Source organism: Emys orbicularis, chromosome 7 (assembly GCF_028017835.1).
Source record: "Emys orbicularis isolate rEmyOrb1 chromosome 7, rEmyOrb1.hap1, whole genome shotgun sequence".
Classification (NCBI taxonomy): Eukaryota; Metazoa; Chordata; order Testudines; family Emydidae; genus Emys; species Emys orbicularis.
Genome location: NC_088689.1, coordinates 87,358,994 through 87,378,571, shown reverse-complemented (window position 1 = coordinate 87,378,571; position 19,578 = coordinate 87,358,994). Strand labels below are relative to the sequence as shown.

The 19,578-nt window shown below is 39.4% G+C and overlaps 1 protein-coding gene across 1 annotated transcript in view; it reads left to right on the top strand.

The window, feature by feature from the left end:
* Nucleotides 1-14,022, top strand: part of LOC135880940 (inter-alpha-trypsin inhibitor heavy chain H4-like) — a 41,233-nt gene extending 27,211 nt beyond the window's left edge. Inside the window, exons 16-23 of the mRNA XM_065407349.1 lie at nucleotides 3,796-3,822; nucleotides 4,448-4,492; nucleotides 5,176-5,211; nucleotides 8,302-8,415; nucleotides 9,064-9,238; nucleotides 11,092-11,246; nucleotides 13,106-13,208; nucleotides 13,947-14,022. Of these exons, the coding sequence (XP_065263421.1) occupies nucleotides 3,796-3,822; nucleotides 4,448-4,492; nucleotides 5,176-5,211; nucleotides 8,302-8,415; nucleotides 9,064-9,238; nucleotides 11,092-11,246; nucleotides 13,106-13,208; nucleotides 13,947-14,022 (731 nt within the window). The remainder of the gene's footprint in view (nucleotides 1-3,795; nucleotides 3,823-4,447; nucleotides 4,493-5,175; nucleotides 5,212-8,301; nucleotides 8,416-9,063; nucleotides 9,239-11,091; nucleotides 11,247-13,105; nucleotides 13,209-13,946) is intronic.
* The last annotated feature ends 5,556 nt before the right edge of the window (nucleotides 14,023-19,578 follow it).

Here is a 19,578-nt window from a genome sequence, read left to right as displayed (position 1 = left end):
ATTTGGTCAATTGAAATAAAAGCAAAACGCATTCTAAGCTGATATTAACACTTTCAGTGCCCTTACAAACTTAGATGCTTCTCACCACAGGCTGGCTGGGTTGCCCTTCAGCCAAGCTCTCCCCTTTGATCAGTGCTTCAGTCGCTTGGTGGTGAGGTCTGTAGATGGAGGTGGAAGAGAGAGCCAGCATGGCAAATGTCTGTTCCTTTTATCATGTTCTTTTCTTCCCTTTTGGCTTTGCGCCCCCACCCTTCAGGGTCAGATAAGCATTACCTCATTAGTCCCTGACTGACCAAGGGAAGGTGGGTGGGTGACTCACTCAAGAATCCAACAGATCCTTTGTTGCTGCCTAGGCCAGTGTCCTTTGTTCCTGTGAGGCTAGGCTGAGTTTGTCCCATACATGCCCTGATGAGTGTGAACTGCCCCTCTGTTCCTGCAGAGTTTTGCTTGGGCTTGTTTTAAGCCATGAGGACACATTTTCAGCCTCATAACTATAGACATGAAATTACAACCTATAACATTACTATAACATTACCATAACAACAATGCTCAGTGCATCATGAGCCTCCCGAAGACATCCAACATGACAAACTTTGCATTGGATACCACACAATCATTTTATAAGGATGAACATGGGGATGCAGGGTGTTCCCCTCAGATACAGAGTGTCACCCATTTAGTTTCACTGCAGAATGGTTTCCTACAGTGTTATTTAATAGAGCTTTCTCCACTTCTAAGAGATTAGGCTTCCCTTCTGTCAGGGTTCCCTCCCCACTCTAAACTCTAGTGTACAGATGCGGGGACCCACATGAAAGACCCCCTAAGCTTATTTCTACCAGCTTAGGTTAAAACTTCCCCAAGGCACAAATTCTTCCTTGCCCTTAGACGGTATGCTGCCACCACCAAGTGAGTTAGACAAAGATTCAGGAAAAGGATCACTTGGAGTTCCTGTTTCCTCAAAATATCCTCCCAACCCTCTTCACCCCCTTTCCTGGGGAGGCTTGAGAATAATATACCAACCAAATAGGTAACCAAGGTGAGCACAGACCAGACCCTTGGGTTTTTAAAACAGAACTTTATTATAAAGAAAAATGTAAAAGAAGCACCTCTGTAAAATCAGGATGGAAGGTAATTTTACAGGGTAATAAGATTTAAAACACAGAGGATTCCCCTCTAGGCAAAATTTTAAAGTTACAAAAAAACAGGAATAAACCTCCCTCTTAGCATAGGGAAAATTCACAAGCTAAAACAAAAAATAATCTAACGCATTTCCTTGCTATTACTTACTCTTTCTGTAATATTAGATGTATCATTTCAATAGGAGCTGGATTACTTGCTTGGTCTCTCTCTTTGTCTCAGAGAGAACAACAACAGAGCACACAGCAAAAACCTTCCCCCACAAATTTGAAAGTATCTTCTCCCCTTATTGGTCCTTTTGGTCAGGTGCCAACCAGGTTATTTGAGCTTCTTAACTCTTTACAGGTAAAGGAGGGATTTTATGCTACCCTTAGCTGTATGTTCATGACACCTTCATTTCCTCAACTTTTCTGCACTTAACTAGGGATGAGTGGGCACATAGTCAACCCTATATTTTGCAGTGACAAGTGCAAATAGAGACACAAGAAACCTCAATAGATGTCAGTAAAAAATGTAGTGTATTTTCTGGGGGAAGGAGAAGAAGAGAGCAACAGTAGTAAGAAATATCTCATTTTTAAAATGCTCCCAATAAGAAGCATGATGCTAGCTTGAAATGTAATTCAGACATGGTATTCTCTTTCTCCATTTACTAACGGATGGAGGCCTGCACACTTATCCCGTTAGTATTCTCACCAGTACGCTAATCTCTTAATTATTTGTTTGTTTGTTTGTTTGCTTGCTTAAAATAATCATATAAAGGTTTAAATCAACATCAGGCTTAAAAAACACATTTCAGTCTCATGTTTATGATGATGATTGTGGATGTTTATTTGATACTAATTTACTAACAGAATATGATCTACAGGCATATATATTTAGGACAAAATAGTATTTTAAAGTAATTTTCCTATTTTTAAAAATTACTAATATTTAAAACCTCTGAAAATAAAATCGATAAAGCTTTACAAGTAAGTTGAAGAAAATAAATGCCAGTAATAAACACAATTCAAGGTTTTAGACATAGTTTAACCCACACGGAATAGATTTCATCTGCTATATGAATACCAGACTTGTCTACAAAGTGAGATATAACATCACTCGGGATACCTATTTTTGACAGATGTAACTGGGGAAATACATAGGACTCATCCACAGTTCTGGATTCGGTTGTACATGCAACTTGAAAAGACAGTACATGGCATATCAAATTGTGCATTGTTGCCACAAGATATAATTGAAACCCAGAGTTTTGAAAGATTTTTTTTTTAAAGAATTAGACATTTATATAGATAAGGAGAACTCTAGTAGCTACATGTGATAGGATAAAAATATATAAGGGACATATAGACATTAGGTGTCTGGAGTTAGGAAAAACTTCCCCCATGCAGATATATGTTGGTGCATAGTTATCTACGCTGGAGCTTTCATGCCGTCCTCCAAAGCACCTGGTACTGATCACAATTGGAGAACAGATATTGGACTAGATGGACTACTGAACTAATTTGGGATGGCAACTCCTGTGCTCTGAAAACTATTTAAACAGTAAAATGAGACTATATGGATCGGAAGTAAATCCATGTCCACTTAGGACTTTACTGTTGTCACTCTGCTGTATGCCAGAGTCATTCAGAACTCATGGCACCTGGGATAGAATTCAGATCTTCCTGCCCCAAAAGCTTCCTGCCCCTGCCACTTCAGCTATTGGTTTTTAATCTTCAGCTACCAAAACCAAACTTGTCAACCTTCCAACCTGCAAATGGGTTACACTAGGAACCAAAATGTGTTATCAATGACTGAAATATGGAACACTGGTATTTCTTTGGATCAGCCCTTGCTCTTCAAGTCACCTAGCTGTCCAAAGAAAATAAATATAAGCTATATACAACAATTATATTAATGAAAATTTCTTTTAGGATTTAATCACATAAGTTAAGAAATATAGAGTTAAATTGCCACAGCAGCCTTAACCCTGCTCTCGTATAATGCACAAGGACCTTCATTTGGGAATAAAAAAAAATCCCACAGCCACCTTGAGTTCTGGTTCTGAAACTGAGAAGAAAGAATGCAGAATTCTTTTAAATTATTGAACTTTTCCTGTCCAGTAAGAAGTGATCGATATTTTCTTGTTCCTCAAGCCAGGGGTAAGTGAATTTACAGCTTCAAGTTCATCATTTTTAATGTAATTTAAAAATCAAGAACTGAAATTACTACTGTGTAAGCAGCAAGACATTCAAGTAACTCTAAATCACAGAGGCACTGAAGTAGCTGAGTGACCCCAAAGCCACAGCAATTCAAGCCAGCAAAAGACATTGATACAGAAAACAAGTGGGAACTAGAGTGCATTTAGCTTCATAAAACCAGAAATTGCACCATTGTTCTGCATCCTGCAAGGGGCTGAATGCCCTCAACTTTCACTGTGGCCTATGAGGGTGCAGGAAATTCAGATCTATGCAGGAGGCTTTGTAGGATCAGGACCCAAAAGCCAGAATGTCTGCATGCATTCAGGGGACCACCTGAAAGTTTGGAGGAAAGGGTACTTTACAATTAAAGTATGTACACACGCAAGGGTGGGAGAGATTTTCTCATAGAAACTGCTTCATTCATAATATTTTGCATTGGGTGGTCACTGAATCTTGTTCTTAAATCCTCATGTTTTAGATTACATTCAAAGAGTACCGAAAACTGGTAAGTTACTTTGTTTTGTTGTTACTGTGTTCTTTACCCTGGAGACATATGGAGCAGGATTCCCACCCAACATCATCCTTTCCCAATGACTTTGCACTGACATATTTTATAGATGACTATTTGAGGACACAATTACAGTTCATGATCTTTAATCATAGTGGACCTGGTTATTTGTTTTTATCAGTGATAATTTCTAACTTTTCTTAGTGGCATATTTTGTCCTCAGATCCACAGCTCAGTGGATCTGGTGCAGTTTTGCTGTGCATGGAGTGGGGTCATGGTTCAAGACCACTGTAAAGGGGCTGCATGGATGGTCAGTGAATCCACTAGCCATTTCCCCATGTGGGGAGGGAACAAGAGCTGCAAATACTATTGCAGATTCAGAGCTGCAGTCATGGTACAGACCCAGTGCTGCCCCATGGGCTGAAGAGGGGAAAGAATACATCTCTTCTCCCTGAGAGATCCTCTCTATAATACAGATCAGACCCACAACTACAGGATGGAGAGGGACGGAAATGTGGGCAATATGCCATAAATAGAAAATTGAAAAACTATTTGCTTAATAATACTAATTCCAATTTTTAAAAAATCTTCTAAATTTTGGTCTCTTCTTTCAATATATTAGGTCAAAGAGTTATACTGTTAGACATGACAGAACAATCACCAGACAGTAAGTTATAAGAATTAATTTTAACTGGATGACTCGGAATTGATAAAACAATGGGTGATCTCTTATTTCTAGTCATTGAACTAATCTATCCCAAGTTGGCAGTGACCAAAAATTACCATCATCTGGTAACTGTTCTGTTTTTTAGGTGTACTTATTTGTTCCTAGTAAGAAGGAATCCAAATCACAAAAAATCCACCATTACAATTGGCAATAACTGAAAACATTTGTCTCGGTCCCAGTATAGACTAAAAGAATGGAACGTGCATGAACACTGTACTACCTTCTCATCTCGAAACAGTGGTCTGTCCAGCTCAGGTTGAGAGATACACTGTAGTGGGGTAGATTACTATGTTGGTGTCCGTGTTCTTTCTCTTTTGTGGACACACAACTTAAATTTCCAGGTCTGTTAATCCAGGACCATTCACCAGCACTAAATGGAACTAGCACAAATACAACATTTCCAAGCCCTTTCTAACAGGGTTTTAGCCCTGAACATCAAAAGTCTAATGTGATATGTTGTTTTTCCTTGGGCCATATTGTGGCATTTATTTTTAAACAGAACTCTCTTGAAATCAGTGGAGAGTTCTGCTTAAAATTCTTTGGTACAATATTGTCCCTTATTAAATATTTCAAATGAAAAAAATGTTTTATTGAAATTTTCATCTAAATTTTAAACATTTTAGTTTTCAGGACTGTTCAAACAACACCACAGCTTCTTAGTAAGTAATATATGTCATAATATTGCTTTAAAACTCTAAATGTTGACAAAACAAGCTACATGTTGTTCACTACAATTAACACATCAACAAAACTCCATAAGGTGAAAACACTGAGAAATTTACCTATTGAATAGGCACCTTGATTGTATCAGGAAAACAAGCTGATTTTGCTTTTATTCAGCATAAATAATATAATACATTTTTCTCATGAAGCTGTTAAAGATCTTTACAAACTGTAAGTAAATTAATCTTCACTACATCCCTGGAATGGAGTTAGGTAGTATTGTTCCCTTTTTACATATAGTTTAAACTCAGACAAAGAAAAATTAAGGGGTTTGCCCAAAGTCACATGAATAGTCAATCACCAAGAAGTCCTGACTCTTAGCTCCCTGCTCAAACCAGATAATAATTTATCATTTTATATATCTTTTTTATTCTTCACTGTTTGTACTAAATATTCTTGAAACTTAGTTTCTCTGCTTACCATTTTGGAGCTTGATGCTGTTTCCTCTGCAGTCACAGAAGTTTTGCTATTGACTTAAGTGGAAAGAAGAGCCAGGTCTTTTGTCTTTTCTGAAAAGAAAAATACTTATTTCCCCTCCCCTCAGTAGACCCATCTCCTAAGGCACACATGGAATGAAACAAGCTTCCATAGGAGTTGATAAAGATTATGATGTATAAGCCCCCAAAAATCAGGAAATGCCAAAGTTAAGGTGGTATGTACAATGCTAAATCTAGCCTTTGTGCATATGCATGATGATATGTAGCCTAATTCTGATCTTACTTTTGCTGCTGTACATCAGGAGCTAGCTCCCTTAAATTCATTGGTGTTAAATTGGTGTAAGTGAGCAGAATCAGAAGCACAGTTTCTAATTATGTGATCAAATACCATTTCTAATACAATAGATAGTAATATCATTCCATTTTCTCTCTCATATTGTGAGACACAGTTTGTGTATAAATGATTTGCATGAATTCTGCCTTGCATATTCACAATGGTATGCAGACCAAAAGATGATGTCAATATTATATTTCCCAAAATAAAAACTTCTCTAATTTACAGTTAAGGTTACTTGATGTATTTCTTATCAATGTGATCACTAAACATCAAGGAAATCACCAGTAAAGATGACATTAACATTCAGCTCAACCTTAATGCGTGTTCTTTGCCACACAAACATTACAACACCCAATCACATGCTCAGACTTGTCAACTCCACAATGAACTCCCTTTCAACTCCAATAGATAATCAATGCATCCTCAGAATTGCAGTCAAATGCACAACTTAAACTTCAACATCGGCAAGATTAATGTATCTTTCCCATAGACTTTTACTTTAAAAATCTATAATGTGTTTTTTTTTAAGAAAACAAAATCCCCACCTAAAGTTAGAGTTATGATTGTGTGTGTATGTGTGTGATTTCAAGGAATTGGATGTGTCCTCTGAACACTATTTTATTTCTTTATTTTTAATTACTTTCTCTGTAAAAGTAACTATTTTATTTAAAAAGTAATAGATTGAACAATAATTATGCTAAGTGTGGAGGCTATATTCTGTCAATGAATTGTGGAATTAGTGGATTTTAATCCTACTTTAAATTAAAAAATTAACATGTCTTTTAACTATAGAATTGCTTATCAGCACCTCTATAATTTGATGCTACATGGTTGATTTCAGTTATGGCTTTTGTTTAAAACTCAATGACACCATATAGCCATAGGGTTGCCAATCCTCCTGGATTGGCCGGGAGTCTCCCGGAATCGGCCTCAATCTCACGGTGACTATTAAAGGCAATCCGGGAGATTTTAATAGGCCAAAGTCCGGTCGGCAGCACAGTGGGGCTAAGGCAGGCTCTTTACCTGCCCTGGCTCTACGCTGCTCCCAGAAGCGGCCGGTATGTTCGGCTTCTAGGCAGAGGGGTGGCCAGGGGATCTCTGTGTGCTGCCCCCACCCTGAGCACCAACTCCGCAGCTCCCATTGGCCAGGAACCGCGGGCCAATGGCAGCTGCAGGGGGGGTGCCTGCAAGCAGGGGCAGCGCGCAGAGCCACCTTGCCACCCCTGAGTCTAGGAGCTGGACATGCCAGTCGCTTCCGGGAGCCACCCGAGGTAAGCGCTGCCCGGCCAGAGCCTACACCCCTTACCCCCTCCTGCACCTCAATCCCCTGCCCCAGCCCTGAGCCTCCTCCCACACCCAAGCTCCCTCCCAGAGCCCACACCCCACACCCTCTCCTGCACCCCAACCCCCTGCCCCAGGTGCAGCCCAGAGTCCTATCCCACAACCAAACTCCCTCCCGGAGCCTGTACTCCCTCCTGCACCCCAACCCCCTGCCCCAGCCCTGAGCCTCCTCCCGCACCCAAGCTCCCTCCCAGAGCCCATACCCCCTCCCACACCCCAACCCTCTGCCTGAGCCCTGAGCTCCCTCCCACACCCAAACTCCCTACCGGAGCCTGCACCTGAACCCCCTGCCCCAGGCTCATCCCAGAGTCCCCTTCCACACTCCGAACCCCTCGGCCCCATCCCCCAGCCCGCACCCTCTCCCACACCCCAGCTCCTGCCCAAGCTGGGTGAAATTGAGTGAGGGTGGCGGAGAGCGAGTGACGGAGGGAGGGGGGATGGAGTGAGTGGGGGCAGGGCTTCGGAGAAGGGGCAGGGCATGGCCTCAGGGAAGGAGTGGGCCAGGGGTGGGGCAAGGTGTTTGGGTTTGTGCAATTAGACAGTTGGCAACCCTATGTAGCCACCTTATACATTTAGTTGCATATTGATTTTTACAATAATGTGTTTGTAATCCTTTGGACTTTGCCTAAAGTTTAATTATGCACATACGTAGTAAATTAAAAATACAAAATAAATATTCTACCCCTCTACAACACCAGCCCCTCAGTACTATAGAAAACTACTCATTTACACAACCCTTTTTGTTCTCAGTCCTAACTAGAATTCCATTTCCCACATTCTAGAAGGGCATTCTTTGTAGAACCCATTGACTCAATACTACTAACACTTGCAATATCAGCACTATTAGGATTTTTTTATTATTAACATTAAGAGCTCTCTCTCTCTCTCTCTCTCTCTCTCTGTGTTTTTAGCCAACGAATATCCACATTTCCTCTTTCAACTGCCCAGACAAAATGATGTCATTTGTTTAAATATTGATGGTCAGCCGCAAGCTTACATTAACCTAATATCAGATCCTGCCAAAGGTGAGATTGCCAAATCTTACATGTAATATAAACAGGTAACTATTGCTGGTTAGGAACTTATCAACAAAACATTTTCACCAAAAGGGTAGGTTTGATTAGTGTCTTTGGAGGCTCCTCCTCCTGGCCAACCTGCTGAGGCTTCTGATTATGAATACAAATTCTGGGACTTGTGCATGTCCCTAAGCTTTACTATACACCAGTATATCTTAACAGATTCAGGCTCTAATGTTTCTAGTGCAGACATGCACACACATTAACAATCCATCAGACGAATTAATGTGGGCTTATGCTCCCATGGGCTATGGCTCCCTCCAGGCACCATTGGCCAGGCAGCCTGTTGCTGCCAAGGTCAAGAGTAATCTGCGCAAGACATATATGCCTGCAGGTCAGGGGGCATATATGCTGGCCATTACCATTGGCCCCAAATGACTTTTCCATTACTGTGGCCATAGAGGACTTCTGGAGAGTAAATTCTGCAAATGTGGATAGGAAATTGGAGCAGGATGCAGCCCAGGAGCTGAATTTTGGCCCCTTTAATACAACACACTTACAAAAGAGCTGTAACAATAGCTTTTTTGTTTTGGTTTGGTTTTTTACTTATTATTAATATTGTGTCCCTTGACTAGTCTACATTAATGGCACTTTCAGGAATCTCTGTCACTGGTAAGCTTGGGAGAAATAGAAATCACTTTGTGCTGTTTGAAATTACCAACCTGGATCCTCATGTGCAACTCCATGTATCAAAGGAAGGCACTGTGCTGAGCTATGGCGGTCATACCACCAAACTCCCATGGAAAAAGTCTGCTTCCTCTACAATCCAGGGGTAAGAAATGTCTTTATGCATTTTCCTTTATTTAAGAGAGAGAGAGTCTGATTTTCACCTAACTCTGTCTTCATTTGTACACTTATGATTTTCTGGATTCAAATAACCTCAGACCCAAGTTATGTATCTTAGATGTCTACCTGACTGTGTCCAGATATCTGGTAGTTAGGCAATTAACTAACCTAACTGAGGCCTGTAATTATTTGTACCTACACGTTGCAGGTGCGAAAGGGAGAGATTGGGTTTTTAAAACCCAGCCTCATGTCAATAGAATGAAACATTTTCATAGGGTAATAAATAGTTTCTGCCTGCTCCTAGTTAGGAGTCAAAATATTTATTTTCCCAGAAAGAGACTTTGATCCAACAACGTTTTATTTGAAAAGCCTTCATTCCTAATTTGCTGAAAGATTGCTGTCAATTTTATTTTTTCATCTATTGGATTTTGGTGCAGCAAAGTCAACCAGTTGCTCTCACTCTGTGTTTATTGTATTATTACAGTCTTATTGGTTGATACCAAATTTACTGTGTGCTTCACCCAATCAGAGATCACATATAAAAGTACAATTATTAAAGTATATTGCACTTTCATAAATAAGTTGTTTTTAAAAAAGCTGAGATTTTCTCATTCCTAAAATTTAACCTATCTTATTCCTAAAAAAATATGTTTAGGCCTTTGACAGTATGACTGAATGGCACAGATAGTTTTGTATAAGTATCTGTAATTTTAATACATTTCTGCTGTTTGAGAACTGTGTTTTAAATTTTATTATTGGATTGGCTAACTGATTTAGTTAGCATACCTTACCAACACACAAAAGATCTGAATTCAAAAGGAGACTCTAGACATCCAATTCTCTTGGTTCCTTTGGTTAACTAATATACATCTCAAAGACCAGTTGTGGACAAGAACAAAAGTTGCAAAGTGAGCTGCTCAAAATTCCTTGTAGTCTATCTAGACAAGGCCTGCAAGTGTGCTGGATTTATGTCACACACACAGGATGGACCCTTTAATTAAGTGCTAGATTTCTCAACATTTAGACCAAGATCTGAATTTTTATAACCCTTAGAGGTATTGGGATTTAGGGGGTTCATTTGGATCATTGTAGCAAGGGGCCAGCTATAAGTGAAAATCTGGATTTAAATCCGCTCAACTTTGGGTGTCTTCAGATTATGGCTGTTTGGTTCAGGCTCACCTCTGTTAAGATCTGATATAAGCTTCTTGAATTCATGTGGCTTTTTAAAAAGAAAATAATAATGATGGACATCTATATTTTCCAAATCCTTGTAGGGTAAGAATCAGAAGTAATAAACTACAACAAGAAAGTCAGGTCCTGAATATCGTATGGGAGACTATTCTTGTAAAATACCCAAGAGAGTTTTGACAAGTATCTAAATCTCTAAATTTTCATCCATCATTAGTGCTAATTACAATATTTTGTATATTGTACTTTTTTCCGTTATTAAGATCATTAAAAAGCACATTCTTTTCCCTCTTCTCCAAGCAGTTTTTTGTCATGAGCAAAAAGGCACGTCCACTAGCAAAAAATCCTGCTAATTTAACATTTTTTCTGTAAACTATATTAGCTTATGTGTATTTTAGGGCATGTGTGGGAGGAAGCAAATTACTGTACATTTTGCTGAATAGAAATTGTGACCTCAGTTCAAGTTTAGTGCATAAAAAAACCTGATTAAAAAGGACAGCAGCATATATACAATAAATCAGGTCCTGATGCATGACTAGGCCTCCTAGGCACAACAGTAATGCAAATAATAATACCGCCACCAAATACTCAAGCATTATATCAGTATCTTAACATTTTTCTGAGAAAAAACAGGATTGCTTTTTTTCCTAGGCTGAAGATTGCTGTTGAAAAGGAAAGAAGTCTTACAATGTCAGCATCTGACAACATCACAATAAAAATTGCTTTTGTAAAGTCTCCAAATCGTTTCCTTGGATTATATTTCATGGACACTGACCATTTTTCTGACAAAGCCAGTGGACTTCTTGGTATGTATCATCCAAGTAGTATAGTATGGCCTAGGAAGGGAAGGATGGTGTTGTAGTTAAATTATTGAAATGGAGATCTGAGTTCTGTTCCCAATTCAGCCAATTTGGGCAAGTCATTAAATTCCTCTGGGCTAAATTCTGCTCTTCTTACTTCTTTTATTGATTTCCCATAGAAAATATTTAGGCTTTTGTGCCTTAGTCCCTGACTAGTAAAATGGGGATAATAATACATCTCTATGTCACAGTGACCTAGAGGATAAATGTATTTATGTACGTGAGGTGCTCAGTTACAAGAGTGATGAGCACCACAGAAAAGCCTATAAATAGCCTACAAATAATAATAATGGTGTGTACAAATAATCCAGCAATGCTGAAATGCAAAATCCTACTGTATCAGTATGTTGTTCTTCTTTACCGGGTGTTAATGTTTCCTATTGCTGAGCACAAATGCAAAATGCTTTAGCTCTTAGCATTAGAAAATCTGACACTTTTCACCTCAGTTACTACACAGTCTAATACTATATTTTTAATTGGTGGTTTAAGTACAGGTGGAGCCAAGAGGCATCACAAGTGATCTGCCATCTCTAAATAGTTTATATAGTGCTCCAACCTTCTTTCAGTGCTTGGGTAGCACCCATGTGGGGTTATTAAAGTCCTTGTGCCCAGATGTCTGGTGTTCGAAAAGGTATGTGTATCTGGTAGATATTCAAATAGTGAAAAGCAAACTTTTCCACAGGCAAGTGGAAAATTTATCTATATTTCTACATGTACTTACTCATTTTCTGATTAATCGTCAATTCCATCTAAAAATGTGCCTATCAATTAGATATTTCTGAGTCCTTAACTTTGATTTCCTTGAGCAAACTCTTGAGCTCCTTACTCAGATCTTACTAGGTTTGTGCTTTGGCAAGTCTCATTAAAATCAATGAATAGTCAACATGAGTTCGCTGAAGTCCAGGGGAGTTTGCCTGAGGAAGGAGCTCTGGATTTGGTCCAGTAACCTAATTTAATCACCCAGTATCATGCTTCTGTAACGAAGCAATCCAGACTCAGCTCCATGATGTTCTGGAGCCCTCTGGAACAGAGTCTTGTCCTCAGACCACGCTATAATGCTATATTTCCTTTAAGAAATGGTACATTCAGGGATGGGCTTATATAAAACTTTTGTGGCCAACTTCAGAAAAGCCAGACTTTCTGAACAGCAAAAGCCTAACTCCTGAATCTACAGTGAGATAATATACTGTGTACAGCAAGTACTTTTGATATAAAATAATGAATTAATTGCCTACCCAGGTTCTTGATTATAAAAGTCACAAAATAAAATTAGGAGCACATCATGTGTTTTCCCTTTCTCCACCACAGAAAACACCCAAACATCTCAACCTGATGTAAATCTAAAGGAGAAAAAAAACACCTTTCCTTAAAATATATTGTCCAAAAATCTTTTTCAGACAGAAAGACGTGGTATATCCCAAAGCTAGAGACAAATAAATGTATATATAGGAGTCAATGGGATACTGTGTGAGTGTAAGGGTTCACATGTGTGAATCTGTTAGGAGCATTTGGTCCTGGGATCGTAAGAATCCTAGATAAATATCTAGGATCAAAGAAAATGACTTCTGAAACAAGGGAGCTGCTTTACAGTATTCAGAAAACTTCCATCATATGCCTTTTATTGTTGGTTTGTATGACTACTACAATTGAATTACATGGAGCAGCTAGTATTTTCTCAGGCAGACTGAACAACTACTTACCCTGGAGCCATACCAGCTGTTCTGATTCAATGAACTAAAATATATATTTTTAAAAGTTTTCTGATAAATGTTATTTTGAAATATTTTTGTTTTTGTGTTTCTAAGGTCAGTTTTATTTTGATACACATTTGGAAAGTAACCCTGGAGCAAGTCAGGGAGAGGATGAAAGAGTTCTCAGTGTTCATGGACAAAAGCATAGAGTTACCAGGTAAAATGGACCAGTGGTGTGTGGGAGAGGGAGGAATATATGCTTTATTTATGCGACTTAATTTGTTTTAATATTCTGTATTCAATCAGAGACACCTCAAGGATTTAGTGGGTTAAAACTACGTATCAGTGGCAAACATGCTGGAGATTAGAACAAATTCAACAATTTAAAAAGTGTTTGGTTGCAGTAATAGTTGTCTTAAACAATGTCAACTGAATCATTAGAGTAAGTTGTCCAATGGTTTGTGACAGTTTGAATTTGTTGATCTCACAAGCCTCATTTGTTTCCTAGTTTGGGAGGGGTTTCAACTTGTTGGATATTGGTTGTTTGTAGATGTATAATGAATGGGCATATGGCTCAGAGCATTAAATAGGTGCATTTTTTGTTAGTTTTGTTAGCAAATAAATGCATTTAAAAAACCCTCCATTTCTCCTCCCATTCTCATTTCATCACTGGCATTCTACTTGCTTCAGGAATCCAATTCAAAATTGATCTGCTTATTTTATACAAACTTTCAAACATTTTGAGATACCATTTGTATGAAAGATGCAATCCAAAATAAGGTCTCAGTACTATCATCAGGTTGGTGTGGGTGAACCTCTTGTACCTGTACACAGCCCCAGTGACTGCAAAGGCAGTCTCTGCAGGCATAAGGTTCAACCCAGACAGATTTGATTGGAGTATGGTGGCCTAAAGTTTGAATGTTTTCTTCATGAGTTGTTTTGCTTTTTGTTTCAGAAAATACAAGAAAGATTACAGGCTAGAGTCAGCCACTGGTACTATTTCCTGCTGGTCATTACGTATAACTCCCTAAAGAAAAACACTTGGGGGAAAGGAAACTGTAAAATGATGATGTTTCAGACACTTCTGACTTAATTTCACTTATACATAATAATCTTTCAGCTTTGCTTGCTAATATATATATGTCAAAAAGAATTTTACCTCTGAAATATTGTAATTATACTTAATAATTGGGAACTTGGAGTTTGCTTTTTACGTAATTTTAAAGGATTTATAGTATATTTGGTTATAAGATGTATTGAAAATGTATGTAAAGAATAAAGAATAAAACAGTGCAACAGTGGACAAGAGAAGACATGCTATATGATTAACAGTTTCAGATTTGGGAGTAATAATGAAGAACAGTTACACCAGCTAATCAAATGTGTTTGAAAACAAGAGTTCAGTAGCACTGAGAAGGGATGATAGTGTTGTACTAGAGTTGCAATACAAGGAATACACTAATAATGGTTTTCTAAAATGTATGTTCATGCTTTTATTTTTGCTTATAATTCATACTGTTGTCTCATTACTAAGTGCTTCCTGGCACATGAACTAAGTATAAGAGTAGTATTGCCTTTACCAGTTCTCTCATATTGACTGAACTGTGGAAGAAATATAAAGCTTTGCTGAATTTCCTCTGTTTGTAAGTTAGTTTTTTAAACATAATGTTCAAAAATTGTGATATTTTGCAGCAATAACACGAATGATGACAGGTTATCTCTTACGAATCTATAGTAGAGGCTGGATTAATAATTAAGATTGTAAATTGTTTTATTTAGTCACCTTTTAAACCTAATTTCAAATTCCTCCACCCTTCTAACTTTCAGGAACAAAAAAGCATAATTTTTCTGGCTTGCAATCTAGCATGGATATTTTTTGGCAAAGTTTGATATGATATTTCACAACTACTGGAAGATGTTTCACAACTATTGGACATGTTAAAATAAGGCATAATTTGTAAGGGTAAAATTTTCAAAACTGTCTAGTTACTTGAGTTTAAGGCCCATTTCCATTAGGACTAAATACCTAAGTCACTTTTGAAAATGAGACATAGGCTCCTAAGTCACTTAGAAACTTTTGAATATTTTACCCTAGCTCTTCAAACTATTTTTGTAGAGATATTTCAAAATCATCATGTCTTTAGAATTTCAATCTGTACAGACCCTTGAACCCAAAAATACTTTGTCATGAGCCAGCATTTTTTTTAAAGTTTGTGGGAGGCAATCTTTCCATCACATACAAAATATAGTCAATCTATAGCTAGATTTCACACATCATTATTTTAAAATCATTTATAAAAAGAGAGACAATTTCTAGACAAAAACATTGATACAAATAATTTTGTAAACAGATATAATTTTAGGTCCAGTATTTTAAGAAGTGTACACACACAGTGATTGAGTACCATTACCTGAACTGCTTGTGCAATCATGGTAATATGCACAAAATGAACTATTACATATACAACAGCATGCAGTTTGACAGAACAGACCACAATTTATCTACTGTAAGTTTACTAAAAAATACAAAGAATGGGAAATATTGGGATTAACCTCAGTGCATTACATAACATTGATACTAGTTCATGCTGGAAATATTATCAATTGACTTATTGCAAATACATATTTTATTTTATTTTTATTTACTGCTCCCACTCATATATGGGGCACCTAGCAAAACACAGACCCTCTTTCACTTTAAGTGCCTGTTGACAGCAAGAAACACCAATATCCATAGGTGTAACTATATAATGAGAAAATGGGGATCTGAGGGGGAGGCAGCAAAGAAAAGAGAAAATTTTGTTTGATGCAGAAAAGAAAATTAAAGTAAGTCCCACCCTTCTCTTATCTCCATGCACTGATACATCTGTGTGCTCTCTCTCTGCTCTGATATCTCCTGTTTCCCTCTTAAACCACACTGAACCAGCTGGTAGTGGAGTGAGAGTTAAATGCAGTTGTGGGGAAACTGCTCAACAATTCTCTGCCTCAAGGTTGTTGTGAGGTGGGCATAGTCATGTTCAGCAGTCCCCTGCAGAGATAGTTCTTTCCTATGTCTCATAGACCAGAGAATGAATTTGTAAGAACAACGTTTTCCTGGGAAAGGGTTGTCAGGCTGCTCCAGGTTAGTCAGAGACAGCTGAGAGGTGCTGAGGATATGCTCACATCTGACAACTCAGCCACAATGAGCTGATGACACATACATTTTTGCCTCTTACCTCTAGAAGGCTGATTCATCCCCACAGATTAAACAGGAAACTGAAGATATGGTTGGGTCCCACATTGCCTTGTGCCCCATAATTGCTCAGGCTGAGTGGGTGGGTGCAATTGGACACTCTCAACCCTTCCAGTTCAACACCTGAGAGAAAATGTTAGTTTTTTTCCTAGGCCTAATAACCATTAACTTGTAGAATCAAAATTCTGAATCAAGCTAATTTAATATAAAATAATCTTTCTTGTTTCCATGGCTGACTTCATTCTTTCCCATTTCTTTTCTTGTCCTCCATTTAATTCTTCTATAACTTGATTTTCATCTTTTTTCCTTCAGTTTTTATTACAGTCCTTGTGTGCCCTCAGACCCAGATTTCTATCTATTTCAATCTTTAAAAATGTTTCCATTATTTTTACTATTTATAACCCTCACTGTTAACAATTTGCACCTTATTTCTAACCCAGTTCTGACCCCCCTCTCACCTCACATGCGTGCACCCTCACTGGGATCCCTATCCCTTAGCCCCCTCACCCACACCCCTCAGTCAGCACCTCCCTCACATGCACATACATGCACTAACCACTTAGTCGCCCCATAGCCACACACACTAGTCATCCCTGCTCTCTCACACTCATGTGGTTCCCCCTCCCCAGCCCTCTTCCCCATGCCCAGTTCCCCCCTCTCCAATACACTCACCCGTGTCTCCTGGTTCCCACCTCACCTTGCACACCTGCATCTTTGCCCTGTTCCCACCAACTCCCTCATCTCACATGCCCATGCCCTCACCCTGTTCTCCCCTCTCCAGCCCCCCTTACCTCACCACACTCCTCTACCCTGGCCAAGCTTTTCCCTCCCCTGACCTCACATGCCCACGTTCCCCCTCATGTCACATGCCCGTGCCATTGCCCAGTTCTCCCCAACCCCCTCATCTCACATGCCTGTGCCCTCACCCATTCTCTTTGCCTGGCATGCACTCACTGGTTTCTCCCCCTGCAAGCATAACCTCTTCCCCTCTCCCAAGGCCCTTGCATGCACTCACCCTCACCGGCTTCCTCCCTAACTCTTTCACCTCTCAAGCCCTAATGTGCTCTCCCTTACCTGCCTCCCCTCCCCCCCCACACCTCATATGCACTCAATGTGGCCTGGCAACACCCCTCCCCACTGTCCTCACCTTGCATGCATTTGTCCTCACGTTTCCCCTCTCTCCTTCCCTCACCATTCCCTGACACTCCACACACCCACAACCCTCTCTTTCCCATTTCCCTTTCTCCCTCACTTGCTGTCTTCCTGCTGCCATTATCGTGGATGAAGTAAGTGGGTTTGGGGTGGGGGAGATAACAGATACCGGGGGCAGCTCTGTGCAGTGTCCATGCAGCACTCCCTGCAGGGGAGAGAAAATGCTGCTGTGGTAGTTTCTTCCTTCCTGCAGGTTAGGCTGCCAGTAGCCCTCAGAAAACATGCCCCCCCATCCCTCACATAGCAGCAGGGGAGCACAGTTTAGATATGGGGGAACCTGATTCTGCTCTTGTGCTGGTTTTACAGTGGTGTAACTGCATTGGTTCACTGTAGTCTTCACGCCTGATTTACAGAGTGCAAGTTTTAACACAAAGGGTGGCAGGCAGAAAAATAGAAGGGAGGGGTGGGGTTGTTCATCGGTGCTGCTCCTTCTATTTTTTTCACTGGCTAGAGTTTGTGAAAGTAGAATGAATTACATTGTAAAAATAGAATGGATTAAAGAAATGCTGTATATACCTTTAAGCAGAAATAAGGAATGCTGAAATACAAGTGTCAGGAAAAGGAACACTAAGGCATAAACAATGAGTCCACTTAAGCTAATGGTGGAACATCAGCCAGAGATCTGTAAAAGTTAGTAAAAAAATTGAATATGTATGTCTAGCCTCGGGTAAATTTGTCAGTTCTGGTTTCTTTGTCCTCTTGTTAAGTTCACGCCCTTTTTATCTGTATAAAATAAGGTAGTGTGGGTCTTGGAGGGTGCTCACATTATCTGGGTTATTAGCAGAGCGCTGTGCTAATAAAACAGAGTGGTCTAACAAACTGTGAGTCCTGAGTCTAACTTTGACAAGTTGTTAGAAGCAGAAACTTTGGGTTGTGTGGCAGACCCCCTTCTTCCTCCCTACATGTTTCTAAAAGTTACCTCTTCTCCTTCAGTCTAACTAGAGAAGGGAAATTTACCCTTGACTTAGTTTAGACTAGTATATGGTTTAGTGTGATTTTTCAACTGCTTTCCATTTATCTTTATCAGCCTTTATAGCTGATCTGATTAAAAATTTGACTCTTAGCCATTAAAAAAAAGAATGGAAATTCAATGGCAAAAAACTACATTAATGTTGCCTATGCAACCTTAACTCTGTTCTCTTTAAGCAATGCCCCAATACACCCTGTTAACACAAATACCTGTACGCTGCCAACCCCACAGTTGCTTAAAAGTACTCTTTTGACCTCCTTTTACACCCATTCACTCTCTCCCACAGGATCCCATCTATAGGGCCGGCTCCAGGGTTTTTGCCGCCCCAATTACCAAAAAAAAAAAAAAAAAAAGCCGTGATCGCGATCAGCTCTACCGCCGCCGCTTCAGTCTTCAGCGGCTGGCCCTTCGCTCCGAGAGGGAGTGAGGGACCCGCCGGCAAACAGCCGTACGTGCCGCCCCTCTCCGTTGGCCGCCCCAAGCACCTGCTTGCTGGGCTGGTGCCTGGAGCCGGCCCTGCCCATCTAACACTAATAAAGGGCGTTTTCTTTTTTTTTATTGGTGCATGCATGCTGTTCTCTATTTGTCTCCCCCAAAGATTTAATGGTTGCCATCCATTACCTTAGATAAAACTTGACAGACTCAGACTGTTTTGACCTGCATCACATCAACAATTTGATCTCTAGCTCTGTGCAAAATAAAATAAAATAAAAAACCTAGAAACTCTTTGAAAAATTGCTGTTTTTTCCAGTGCTTTATAGCTCCACAAATTTGGGTCACTAACCCTACCCTGCACCCTCCTGAGGCACACCAAACTTCAAAGGACTCCAACTAAGCATGTTGCTTTTAGATAACTTAGAAAGTTGACCTTCAAATAGAAGTGGTGATGCAACCTTAATTATAGTGGCACTGCCAAGCCAATGTTCTGGGATAAAAATTAAATATTAACTTTTGGAATTGTAGATATGCTATAATTAAGTTTACATGCTACTCTAATGTTAGCAAGTCTGAGTGGGATAAGCCTACCCATCTGTTTGTGGACATTAACTGTAAATCTGTATAATCTTTGCAATAAAATAGTTTTCTAACATGTCTTTAAAAATAATTGTATACACAAAGAGAGTCTACTTTTCCTCTGACCCATGCACTTAATTTCTATTAACCTTAATGGCA